This window comes from Thermobia domestica, chromosome 10 (assembly GCF_964235325.1).
Source record: "Thermobia domestica chromosome 10, izTheDome1.hap1.1, whole genome shotgun sequence".
NCBI classification, from domain to species: Eukaryota; Metazoa; Arthropoda; class Insecta; order Zygentoma; family Lepismatidae; genus Thermobia; species Thermobia domestica.
Genome location: NC_137463.1, coordinates 34,076,713 through 34,090,658, shown reverse-complemented (window position 1 = coordinate 34,090,658; position 13,946 = coordinate 34,076,713). Strand labels below are relative to the sequence as shown.

Sequence of the window (13,946 nt, the reverse complement as noted above, 5' to 3'; positions counted from 1 at the left end):
TACTCCGCCACTTCTTCCTTCAAACAAAAGGGAAAAGGATTTAGGTTCGCGACCGGTTTGTTAGTGTGCACGCTTGTGACCAAGTCAGTTTCTTGTTTTCTATGATGGCTTCCTCTTTAGCGTCAAAATTGAAATTGTGGATAGCTATGGATTACTCTTATACCACAGACGGTAAAATTGTTTTTATCAAGTATGCGATAAGAAAGTAGGCTGTTCAATTATGTCGCAATTGAATAGGCACATGAAAACAGCTACTCACATGAAAAAGGTGTTTAGCGTGCCGCAAAGCGAAAACCTTTAATCCAAACAAAACCAGCATCTAAAAACAGCAGTTAATTTTACAAAGACCTTGCCAATGCATTCATAGCAGCAGACATACCGTGGTGCAAATTGAAAGTCCTACAGTTCGCGTTCTTTTTGGAAAAATATTGCAAGCGGCACATTCCTGACGAATCTACTATCCGCAAGAATTATTTGGATGTGTGCTATGAAGATACTATCAAACATATTCGAGCTGAAATTGGTGATTCGCATATATGGTTTGCGGTGGATGAAACTACAGACGTATTAGGACGTTTCGTTGCCAATCTAGTGGTAGAAAAGCTTGACCCTGATTCTCCATCACGACCATTCCTGATCTGTTCAAAAGTTTTGGGCAAAACAAACCATTTCACAGTTGCACGTTTCGTAAATGATGGACTGAGAGTGTTGTGGCCACAAAGTGTTACTGCAGAAAAAGTGCTCTATGTGTTCTGATGCTGCGGCGTACACGTTAAAAGCTGCTGATTCGCTTAAAGTGTTCAACCCAAACCTCATTCATATGTGCTGTTTGGTCCATGGATTACATCGTGTAGCAGAGGAAGTGCGGATCAACTTCCCAGAAGTCAATGAGCTTGTGTTTTCTAGTAAGAAAGTTTTTGTGAAAGAAGCGATGACAACAATGGATGATGAGGAGAAGAAACTCAACATTGTGCAGGGAGAAACAGGATTGCCCGGAAGTTCCAGCCAGTTTTGAAGAGGAATCCAAGATACCTAACATTGAGGACTGCATGCAGGATATTGGATGGAGAAGAAAGAGAGGCCCTTGAGGAAATCATCCCTGGAAAATGTCATTTGTTGAAGTTCGCGCCTGTCACTTCCTGCGACGTGGAGAGGTCTTTCTTAGCCTATAAAAGGATCCTGACTGACCAATGACTCTCTTTAACTCCTGAACACCTGGGAAAGTATGTAATAGTTCATTGTGCATCAGAAAAGTGAGCGTTTTTTAAAAAGATTTTTTTCCATCATATACAATAATGTGGTTTTCATTTTTCTGTGAGACAATTTCCTTTGTTACCAGTGAAAGCTTGAAGTATCTGTGGCAAGTTAGTGAATTTTTCGAATAAAATCATATAAAATACTTAGTGGTTCATGGTGCGCTTTGAAAGTAAGCGCTCGTTATTTTAAATAATATTTTTTTCTATTTCGATATTCAATAATGTGTTTTTAATAATGTATTTACAAATTATATTTGTTCCTTGTTAAAGCCTGAACGTATCTATCGAAAGTTAGTGAAGTTTTCAAACGCGCAGTTATAAATTTGAAAGTTCCAAAGGTACGCATTCTTAATCTTAAATATTTTTTTTTCTCTTTTGATATGCAATAATGTGGTTTTCATTTCTCCACGAGACAATTTTATTTGTTCTTAGTGAAAATTTGAACTATCAGTGACAAGTTAGTGACAAAGATTTTCCATTGCGTAAAATTACTTAGTGGTTCATTGTTCGTCCCAAAAGCAAGAGCCTTTTGTTTAAATAAATATTTTTTTTATGTTTGTATGTTCAATAATGTGATTTTTTACTTTCTTGGTACATATTTTCATTTGTTTCTCCTGAAAATTTGTACGTATCTGTAGGAAGATATTTACACTTGTTAAGCTTTTATTACATAAATAGGTTACAGTATGTTTATTAGCTAAGAAAATAGCACAGACACAAACACGAAAAATATTTTTACATATTTTCATATTTTTAACATATTTCTTACATATTTCATTGATTTTTGTTACATATTTATGTACATATTTCGGTACTTTGTACTACATAAAAATCCGGGCCTTAATTATAAAGCAGTCAGTTCGTTTGCCATTTAAGTATTTCTTCGAACTTACCGAGCTCCTGAACTCTTGAAAATTTCTGCCCACTCTTCAGGATCGAAAAGTTCGGCTGTGAAATCTTGTGCAAAATCTGCATATGTGAAGTTTGGTTTATAATTACTATCCATAAAACTCACTACTTCAGTCATGTTCCGCTCTGAAAAATAATATAAAAACTATTGTTGATATTAACAGTAATTATAGTACAAGGGATAGACAAAAAAAATCTAAAAACACTTCATACAGGACACGTAAGTTTGGCCCTCCATTGTACAACGCGTGTTGCGGTTGCCGATAGTTTTTTTGTTTTCAATGTGTCATGTGGACCTTCCTCTTCCGTCAGCAGTAACCAGTTTACCTGCGAGTGTCGTAGTGTGAAACTGGTGCGGTAAAATGGGCGACCTGACAGATTTCCAAAGAGGCATGATCGTTGGTGCCCGTCTGGTTGGAGCTTCGGTGGCAACAGTGGCGAACATTGTGTGAGTATCGCAAGGGACTGTGTCCAATGTCACGAGGGCGTACACAATTCATGGGCAAACGACGTCTGCAAAGCACAACAGTTGTAGAAAGACAATTCTGTCAGATAGGGACCAAAGGGCATTAAAACGGATTGTAGCAGCTAAAAAGAAGACCACTGCAATGAAAATTACGTCTAAACTCAATTCCGGCCTACAGAACCCAGTTTCATCGAAAAAAATGCGACGGGAACTTCATAAAATGAAAATTCATGGCAGGGCCGCTATCGCCAAACCCCTGGTCACAGCAGTAAATGTGAAGAAGCGTATCCAGTGGTGCATGGACCACAAGGCGTGGATTCATGAGCAGTGGGAACACGTAATGTGGTCCGATGAATCGATCTTCACCTTGTTTCCAACAACCGGTCGTGTTTACGTATGGAGAACACCGTTGCCGGCCTATGATACAGACTGTCTGCTCCCAACTGTATAGCATGGGGTGGTTCTGTTACAGTATGGGCAGTGATATCGTGGTTTTCTGTAGGTCCCATCATAACCCTGCATGGAATGATGAATGCTAAGGTGTATGAGGCCATTTTGGGGGACCAGGCTATACCCATGGCTCAAATATTGTTCCCTGATGGTGATGACATCTACCAAGATGACTTGTCACCCTGTCACGCTGCAAATTATGGTTTGAGGAGCATGACCAGAAACTATCACACCTCCCTGGGTCCCACAATCACCAGATCTGAACATCATTGAGCCATTGTGGTCTAAGTTAGAAAGGCGTGTTCGGTCCCATTACCCTCCACCAGCAACCCTTACGGAACTGAAGTATGTTTTGGAGGAACATTGGTACAAAATTCCACACACCATGATTCAGGAGCTCTATACGTCCATTCCACGTCGGATCCAAGCTGTTTTGGACGCAAAAGGAGGCCCCACACTAGGTATGATTTTCACACATTTGCAAACGTTTTAAATTTTTTTGTTCAACCCCTGTATATAGAAATATTTCTTATAGATTATAGACTAACTGTGAAAATTCTGAATTTTCTAAATAGTACTTAAGAAAGTGAATTTTACCATAGTACAGACTGTTAAATGGTCAATATTGACCGTACAAGTAAACGGTCTCACCAGGGGTGTATTTACGATTTTGTTTCGGGGAGGGCTTTGCTAACTTTCGGGGGAAGGGCTTTGCCTGAAAATGTGAAAATTCTGCAAGATATTTCATATACTTTACTATAGTAAGTAAGATTTCGGAGGAGGGCTTAAGCCCGGAAGACGCCCCCTAAATTCGCCACTGGGTCTCACCCAACAATCGCGGATCTAGACATGATAAATATATTTGTAAAGCACTACTAGAGATTAGTAAAAATATGAAATCTGAGCGGCAGATATGAAAGGGTATAGGAGTTAGAAGGGTCTAATGCTAACATTGTAATCTATGAAAATCTTATTTGCATATTACTCTAGAACTTCTACTATATAAGATATTTATATACAGACTTGTTGACTCATTACTATGTGACGAGTTCTCTGCCAGTGCACTACTTACTGATGGCAATATTGAATCTTTACTAGCTGACACGTTTCCAAATAACGATGTATATACATTCAACGCTGTTGAATGTTCCCGGTAGGTGAATTTGCATATCTGTATAGCTACTGGTCTTCATAATGAGCAACTCGATGGTAGCTATATCAACTTTGACAACTTTATGGGAATAAGAGTCCGATTCAATTCCGAAATCCCAGTATCGAGCATTTCTTTTCCATTCGGAGTTATGGGTTTTCTTTAAACTCTTCCTGGATTACTTTCAAATTTCAGGCATTTATTTCTTTTCTGTTCTTCTTTATTGCTATCTCCGCCCCATTCTACTTCTTTAACTCTCTCAGCTGTTTGTGATTCAACGATATCTTTTAGGGTTACCAATCCTTCCTATTTTTTTTCTGTTATTTTTCAACCCTGCTTTGACCTTTTGACATTCTTCCTTATTTCCACTTTCAGACAGGCCCCTATTTAGGTAAGTGCTATTCTGTGCTCGAGCACAGGGTGGCAAAATTTTGGATTTTTTAAAAGATTCATAATGAAGTAATATTTAAAAGTAGCAACCCACAGAGTCCCGTGCAAGCGCGAGAATACATGTTAATTGTTTACTTCGCTCTAATTGCAGTAGTTACTAAGTAGCTAGCTTATCTGACTATTTTAAATGCTATTCTCCCTCACCCCACCCAAAGGGATGATGATGAGCTTGAACATCACGAAACTGATACCGTTAAATTCATCGACCTTGAAAACTATGAATTCAATATTAATATCTATCGTTTTCGATTACTTTTAAAATCTCTCCCCCTCCCTGGGGAGTGGAGTATGACCTTAAAGTTGAATTGGATTAAAACTGTCACTATTTATCTCAGCGACACCAAAAACTATGAATTGAACTCTAATATTGGTCGTTTTCGATTACTCTTAAAATGCCCTCATGTTATTCTTATGGGGATTTCGCACCCCCATATCTCAGCTCAGTTGTGACCTGGAACAGGTCATTTTGATTCTCTGAGAGCTTAAAAACATTAAAATTTCAAGTTTCTGCCTATTATGGTTCTCGAGTTGAAAAGTGCTACAGACAGACAGACAGACAGCTTAAGAATTAGTAGAATGCATTTTCCGGACAGTAAATAAAAATCCACATGAATAAATTACATGCCAGTATTGAGAGAATATGTCCCCAATGGATGAGTGGCGAAGTTCGTTGACTTGTAATCAAGGGGTCCCGGCTACGATTACCGTAGGGGACACAAGTGGTTTGGATCCCAAGTTATGCTGTATGCCCTGTCCTTAGTACGTTATCATCATCCTATGGAAGGCAATGACAAACTACTAAGGGTCCACTTTGCCCAGAGACCTTCGAGCAGAACACCACATCATAAACATCATTGAGAGAATTAGGCCATTTAAAATTACGTTGTAACTTCTGTAACTTGTCAACAGGGCCGTTTTTAACCTCCCGGCGCCCTAGGCACTTCAAATTGTTACGCCTCCCACTATTTCCTAAGCACCCTCACCTCAGTTATTACATTGCTAGTTTTTGTTCGGGAGGGATTTTCCCTTAACTCTGTTATTATTTTCCCATTCTTTGTTTTTGCGCTTTGGAGAGTCTTTTCATTATCCATCACCTATGGACCCGGACTGGCAACCGGCAGCCGTAAGGAAAGGATAGTGGCATGGATTGGTAGTATATTATAATTGTTGTTTTCTTTTTTTAATTCTTTCATGATGTTGATGTTCAGTTTATCATATTGAGTGACAAGCCAGTAGTTTTAAATGAACGGAGGTTGCATTTATAGGTTTCTCGTAAATTATTATAATTAAAAAGTGAACAAGAATAATTTCCACAGACTCGGGTTTTGTCTGCTAATAGCAGAAAAACACGTATTTTTCCTAAAATTAGTATAGTTAAGAGTTTGTTTTCACTCCCAGTTATCCTCACACAACTATCCTTAAGTATTCTTGTTCACCAAGTAAAATAAATCTCTATTTTCAATTAACGAAAGTAAAATTATACGTAACACATTTACATTAGCCACCGAGATCTAGTTTGTTTGTAACCAGGTAGCTCAACTGGAACGAAAATGACGTTTTCTGCATCAGCGTATTTTAATTGTTTCTCTTTTGCCGCCCTCCAATTTTTTTCGACCCCAAATCTTTTGCGCCCTAGGCACGTACGTACTGTACCTAGCGTCTATAAGCGAAAAAGCGGCCCTACTTGCCATACCTAAACTGCTACTCAACAAGAGATGGTATGTTTGCAAAATCACGGCTTGTGCAGGGGGAAGGCGGCAAATTATTTAGAGCACAGGGACGCACAATATATAAATACGAGCCTGCATTCAGTTGATTCATATCTTGTTCCATATCTTCTGCGAATGTTCTTATCATACTCATCTGTTCTCTAAAACCTCGCTGTAGCATAAATATAATGTCTAGGTTCGTTGGTTTGCCCTTATTTATTGTTATTTCTACCCTCTTATCTCGGGATTAATACATTTACATTTTCTTCCTTTGTTACATTTTCATGCAGCCCGTTTTCGAGGTTTAGCTACACACTCGTTACACACCATAACCTGGAGTCCTACTTTCTCCTCATAATCACTACACTTTGTACTGTCTTTATTGTCTACCTTTTGAGACACTTGCACACTTGTTTGTGTCATACTTCTTAAACATTAATGGATCAACCAGTTTCAGAATACTACTTCCCTTTTTCGATGTCTATTTACACTTCAACAAAATCCTGATTTAAAAAAAACCATTCAACTCAGAGATTTAAACAATGTGTGTCCTCCAATAATTGTTCATCCCAATCCTGGGTTTCGCCAAACTGTAATATTTCATTATTTTCTTCACCATGGTGACGATTCAATATCTCCACCACGTCTGCAGCTCGTCGTGATGAACAGTCGTTGTGCCATGATGGTTGGAAAGTTTGGCCCAATGTTGATACTTGATTATTGTATTTCACCACGCGATTCGAAAGTTGTAAACCGTAGGACAAGAGCGAGGTGACACAAACATCTGTATCTAGATCGCCACCAGAACAGTATTCTGGAAAGTAAATTGATTGAACTGTGGATAACGCGCTCCAAGTTCTTGACACAGACGTCGTTACTCCGAGCCGAATAACAAATAAATACAGTAAAATTTACAGTTTTAGACAAATCGACACACATAACGCGAATGAATAATACATAGAATATCATATGGTTACAAAATGAAAGAAACAGTTCAAAGATTAAATACACAATAACACAGATCAAAATATTTCTAATTTAAAGTCGCAGAGGTTATTATTCACAAACAAAGGTGAGTATTAATTACATTGATGTCCACTGTAACTCCAGCATACAGATGATGTTAAAAGTCTTTACGTATACACACATACAAGTATTCCCTTCTTCACAGGTAGTAAGACTTTCTATTAGTTTGAGTTGGATGTTAGTTTAGATAGGTTAAAACGCTAAGCAGATTGTAAGACACTTCCCTTTAATTCATAACTTTAACTATTGTAGATTATCTCCATTTATTGTATTTCCATCTTCGTTTATCATTTACTTTGTTAATTACTTCTTCTATTTTATGTCATTCTTACTTAATACAATATGGTTATCCCATTTTAATTGTTTATTTTGCATAATTACATTTACTTATATCATATTTATTTCTTCTTTCCTTCAGAGATTAATACGTATGTGTCCACAAACTACGGACCGCAGCAAAAGAACAGTGACATCAAGACTTGGCGTAGCCTGCACTTAAAGTAGAATGATACCAGAGTTAGAGTTAAAATCAACCTTGTTCAATTTTACTGGAATTTTGACAGATTTTGCAAATTTTAGATTATTACCATAAATACTGTTAAAGACATAATATCAAGTCAAGGAAGACAGACAAGGACTCGGTTAGGTCTGTTACTACTTAGAACTTCATTGTAATGATAACCTTTAAACCAATTTGAGAGATGCAGGTAATTGTCTGTTTAATATATTGATTCGTTGGGGAATGAAGATTAACATTCTGTAACACCAATATCGTTTCTCTATAACTTCGTGGTGTTGAACAATACCTAAGTCGATGGTAAACATTTTAGTACCAAATAGTAAACGGTAGCCACTGGCCAACTAGCCACCGTTCACCAGATATTGTCCAAAAAGTTCGTATTTCGGGAGATTCGAAGAGCCATAACATATCTCGGGAACCGTAAGTCATAAAGAGAGCTTTAGTCTTGTAAGAGTGTTCACCTTTTGTACAAATTCATGAGATACGTTTATGAATACTGTGCAATTCAACTACTCGGACCTACATAAAAAGGGTTGTTTATATTATTGTGCGTAAAACATGCTCAACATATGTGAAATGTATTTATTGGTATTTCACGTTATTAGAATACGTAGATTGTTACATAGTCGGATATATGGTAGAATGACTCCTGATGTTATTGATGTAACAAAACAATTTTGCCGAGGTGAAAAATTTTGTCTTGGCCCGCCCCTGATTGTAATAGACTTACGCCAAGTGAACTGCGTAGCACTATGAGATGTACGTATTTGTATTAGACGGAACTTGCTCAATAATGGGTATGGTGAATCTGTTGCCCAGAAGCTGTCAGAAGCTACTGTATGTACCGTTAACGTATGCTAGTTATATAAGAAGCAACTCACGTTGTGCGACATTGTGCTGTAATTAACTGTTTTGTGCAAACACTATGTACCTGAACATAAATACTTCAGCTATGTTTGAGATGTTGATTTTCATTGCGTAACTAACTCATAGTAGTTTAAAAAACTCCTGGAGGTGATCGTGGGTGAACGGTATGGATTTTCTCTTCTTTCACAATGAACCTCGACATTGATACCCGGACCAGTAATCTGGGTGCGAAGTCCTAAAGTATACCTATCGCCAACCGACGCTGATATTGCAATTCAGGCCAAGGTCACGTCAAGGTGGCAGCAACGAACTCACGCTTCTACAGCTAAACTAACTGTTTGCTTCTAATGCTGTATTGTGCGTCTCAAAGAAAGCTTTGCAAATTAAAAGAAATTGAAGATGGAAATTTTAATCCGTTAGAGGGCAAGGGATAACAGAAAATAAAGCGGGATTGTCGAGGAGTGGTCAAGTTTATTTGCTAAACCTCAGTGTTGTCTACACAGGTCTACAACAGGGAAGCCACACCGGGGCTTCCAGTGGTTTTACTCTGAAAGCATTCTTGAAATTATGACATTAGGTACAAATATTTCACCACATATATGCCACATCCTATATATATGCCCTATCCAAATATCCATGTTTCGGAATCCTGCGGTACTTCCGCAACAAATTTTTATAGAGATAGTTGGTGAGTGCTTCATATTATATGCCCGTACCCAAACTTCCTCCATGAAAATTGTTGTTTGAATATCTTAGGATTCACATTTTAGTTCCTAAGTGAAGTCTTGACCTGACTACGGTAGGTCCCATCTTTTTCACCTGTAGTTAAAGAAAAGAGAAAAAAGGTAAAAGGTGATCATTTAACACCACTGGAAAAGAAAGCACAACATTCGATGCGCTGTACATTGGGCTGATCTGGGATGTCGTTCGCTGGGGGAACACTGGAAAATGTCTGTCCAAGTAATTGAGAAGCACAAAGCAGTGAGTTCAGGGAACACAGAACAATGCAGGAAGCATAACATTCAGGATCAAGTGGCTTGAGTTGCATCTGTAGACCATGACAGCGTCCATTGACATGATAGCCAAGCTCACTTCCTAGAAAACCAGAATTCTGACAATAACGGACAAGAGTGAAAGTATTGAAATAGGAAGACAAACAAGTGAAAACCTAAACTGATGTGTATATAAACTTTCTTTGACATAAACGAAGAGTCACTTTCGTCTCACTTGGTCAGTTGGTCCTCTGGTTCAAACGATGAGCTAATCATACCGACAATTATACGTCAGAAGAACAAAGAGGCTTGAAGCGAGCATATTGGCTATTAATTGTTAAGAAGCTGCATCCTTTATGTTGTAAGTGTTAACCGTTTATACTGTTATGCTAAAAACTTAGAATAAAAAGTTCCAGAATACGGAGGTCTACTGCTGACAGATTTATACTCTTTGATTAATTTCAAATAAAAAAGGATCTCTATATTAAAATGCTAGGTTTATATGTTTGTGGTCAAGAAAATTTTATATGTTTGTGGATGTTTATATATTTGTGGTCAATTTTTTGACAATGATATCTCGGGAACTTCAAGCTCTAGAAAGATGCCGTTTTCACTGATCGATTGCAAATTTTATGTAGATTGTTCAGTTCTAATTGAATATTTTTTAATGATCATTATTTGTTTATTACAATTTGAGGGGTACGCTGGAAGTATTGATTTTTTTTAAAGAAAGTATCATATCCTACGAGTTATACATTCCAACACAACACATTTGTATATGAGGTTAGTATATCTCTCCGGCGTTTGTTTCATTGCCAAACGATAATGAAAAACGTAGGATAACCATTTTTCTCCAGTCTAAGATGAATCTATATAGTTTGGAGTGTTTTGTCCAGTGAACACTGTATATATCACTGACATTATAATTAATTGTGTGTAATGTATTTGCTTATATTACATACTACATGCAAGGAGAAAGGAAACACTAATCATACATGAATTTGAAACTTCAACAGGAAGTAGGCTCAAATCTTGCAAAACGTTGTGAGATATTGAAAAAATAACCGACAAAATCTCCCCTTTACGGTAAACCTTGCCGATTTTGGCATTAGTGCTGCATCGCCGAACCAATTTGAAAAAAAAAAGTATCGGTTATATTTGGTTGGATTACATTAAGTTATGTTAGATTACGTTACATGAGGCTTGCAGTATTACTATACGAAGCCCCCGCAGGGGTTGGTTGGGTTCTGTTCTCGACAAAAAAATGGGTGAATTAAAGATTTACTCAAATTTTTCTGTACATTTAACAACCTATGGATCCGTATAGTAAAAGAAGTGTACCTCTCCACGAAATAGTCCACCCGACTTCACATACAGTGCCGCTAACAACGTCAAAAACAACCAACAAATAGAACCACTTTCTTAACTTTTACTATTCTCCTTACCTGACTTGCATTCATTCTTCTTCACAAACTTAAATAAATTCTCCAATTCACTTAGTATCTAAATTTCCTAAAATTGGTCCGGCGATACAGCACTTAACCCCTGTTTCTTTAATCTACTCGATCTTCACTTGTGTTTGTAAAGGTGCATGTACAGATGTTGTGAAGAATGACAAGGAGACTCATGCTTATATGTGAATGATGCGCTGTGTAGAGAGCGCAGGTTCAGCTAGTAAATTATATTAAAATTTGGAAAAATCATCCTTAAAATCATACGAAATTTACAGAGAAATCGGGATTTCGGACGGGGGGAGAGGAGTCCGGACCTCCAAAACTCAGAGAAGAAGAAAATATCATAATAATCTAAAGTATATGGCTATTGGGCTGGACGTAGAAACTGGAAGGGTTGAAACAGCAATATACCTATGTTAAAGTTTGTAATCATGTAATAACAATAAAAAAAAATTAAACAATGATGGATCTTTATTTCTGTGACAGCAACTGCCTCAACAGCAGGCAGAAAAATAAAAGTTAAATTATAAGTTAACGAAGAAGGGTAATAGGGAAGAAGGGTAGAAATAATAACTAAGAACGTCCCGATGAAAAGAAATGCACTTGAGGCATCTGGTAAGCATTCTCTAATTACATTTTTTGACACTTTACAGTGATTTATAGAATTCATTATAGATTTGTATTTAATTTATCTTGTATTCAGTAATTTCGAACTCAGACACTTGAAAACATAATTTTCTGCCTACTCAAAACTTGCAGGCTCCCGAATATTAATAGTGATAACTAAGATGAATTGCAACTAGGAGAATTTTTAATACCGGCGTAGGCAAGATTGACGTAGTCAAAAATATAAATTGGAGAGAGAGAGAGAGAATCTCAGCTTCGGGAATGTACTATTCCTGACTTTTCAAGAGAATTTGTATGGATTGTATAAATACTAAGGGTAAAAGTTGTTATTAAGAAAAACTGAATCGGAGTTATCACCCTGTTTCAGGTTCCGATACTAAAAGGATCCCGCTCAGAGGTTATTGAAATCCGGTTTCCGTTAAATTGGCTGGTATTACAGTATGTTATGTATTTTGGTCCCCTGATGAAATGTCTCAATGGGCAAGAACCCCGAAAACCCCACGTTTTTGAGATATCCGCTGATTATTATCGTCACTTAAAGGCATACGTTCCAGGGCTGTTTTGTTTAAAACAAATGATTAAAACTTGTTTTAAACAATTGATTTTGTTTTAAACAAATTTTATATTCCTTTTTAAACATTTTGTTTTAAACACGTGTATTTTTTGACTTGTTTTAAAGATATATCTATTTTTATTTTATTTCATTTTTGTAAACAAATCTGCCAGAGAAAGAAAATGTCAAAAAGTGCTCTCATTCAAAAGACTATTTTCTTCGCATGTGAATGTTTTGATTTCTCGTGGCTACAGCAGGTCAATGTGGTGATCTACAATTTCTTTTGTATCTTTTTTTCCCTTGTTTTTAACGTTTATTGAACTGTTTAAGTGCTTATCACTTAACTTGCGAGAAAGTGTAGTTGAAGGTTGGACTTCTTATAGAACTGATATTGAAAAACAAATAAAAGAATTATCATGGAAACAAGTGTTTGTGTTGTATTCAGAAAACAAACAAAGGGTTCTTTGCTAAATTGTGCTTCTGAAATATCGCAGCCATTCGTTGATACAGTAAATGCTGGTTCTCAGTCTTCATACATACACACTTGAGAGAAACAAAGTATCCGAAATGAAAGAAAGAGAAACTACGTGACAAGGTGCAATCTAGTTTTATATGATTGCTGCTAGAGAGGGCGTCCGCCCCCTAGGCTCAATTTCAGATGTTGGGAGCAGTAATGCAGATTTAGAAACCCTTTGCTAAGCAAAATCCACAGAAAAAAATTGAAGTCCTTATACAGAATAAATACGGACTTTGATCACCATTTCTATTGATCGTAAGGAACTATAGGCCTAAATTGCTTTCTTGTTTATTTTTTGGTCTAGGATTTCAAAGGTGGATCTACTTTCGAGTTTCGGGCCTGCTTAAAATTCTGGGCCTAAGCAACGCTCCAGTTTTGATCATCTATATTTCTTCCGTATTTATTCGGTGTAAGGACCAGGGTTGCCAACTTCTCTTAATTAAAAATCGGGACGGAACAATTGGTGTTGGAACCCGCTCCCCCCCTCGAGAAAACTACACATACGGCGAGTCGTTGAAAACAATGTAAATAATCAGCTGATTAACACGAACCAGAATGAATGCGGCACCTTACTCTTTTTCTTCCCACCCACTGCTCATCACTAAGTATAAGCAATATATGCAACAAATTCAAACCAAAACACCTGCAATTTATTTAATATAAACAAAGTTTGGAGAGAAAACTGTATAGATTTTTTAAAATCACAAATGAGTGCATAACATTGTTAAGGAATTACTGACAAAAAGTATTACTTAAATCAAGTCTTATTCTTTGGCTATTATCATGCAAAAAATTCAAATCAAATAATTGTAATTTATTTAAAATAAACAACGTTTAAAAGAGGTTGCAAAAACAATATTTTTAGTGCTGCCTGGAATATACTATCATCATAATCGGCTGGATTATCAGCTCAAAACAATTAGGGAATAACTATAAATTAAAGACGAGCTGCTATTTTTTATGAGTCAAATTAAAACACACATTTGTTACAAGTGATTCT

The 13,946-nt window shown here is 36.9% G+C and overlaps 2 protein-coding genes across 2 annotated transcripts in view; one reads left to right on the top strand and one right to left on the bottom strand.

Annotated features, from left to right (window-relative positions):
* LOC145662426 (alpha-L-fucosidase-like) overlaps window positions 1-13,946 on the bottom strand; it is a 101,108-nt gene that overhangs the window by 33,256 nt on the left and 53,906 nt on the right. The window contains exon 2 of the mRNA XM_081727988.1: window positions 2,150-2,291. Within this exon, the coding sequence (XP_081584114.1) occupies window positions 2,150-2,291 (142 nt within the window). The remainder of the gene's footprint in view (window positions 1-2,149; window positions 2,292-13,946) is intronic.
* Window positions 11,791-13,946, top strand: part of LOC145662425 (BTB/POZ domain-containing protein 1-like) — a 39,863-nt gene continuing 37,707 nt past the window's right edge. The window contains exon 1 of the mRNA XM_081727987.1: window positions 11,791-11,864. Coding sequence (XP_081584113.1) covers window positions 11,837-11,864 — 28 coding nt within the window. The 5' untranslated portion in view covers window positions 11,791-11,836. The remainder of the gene's footprint in view (window positions 11,865-13,946) is intronic.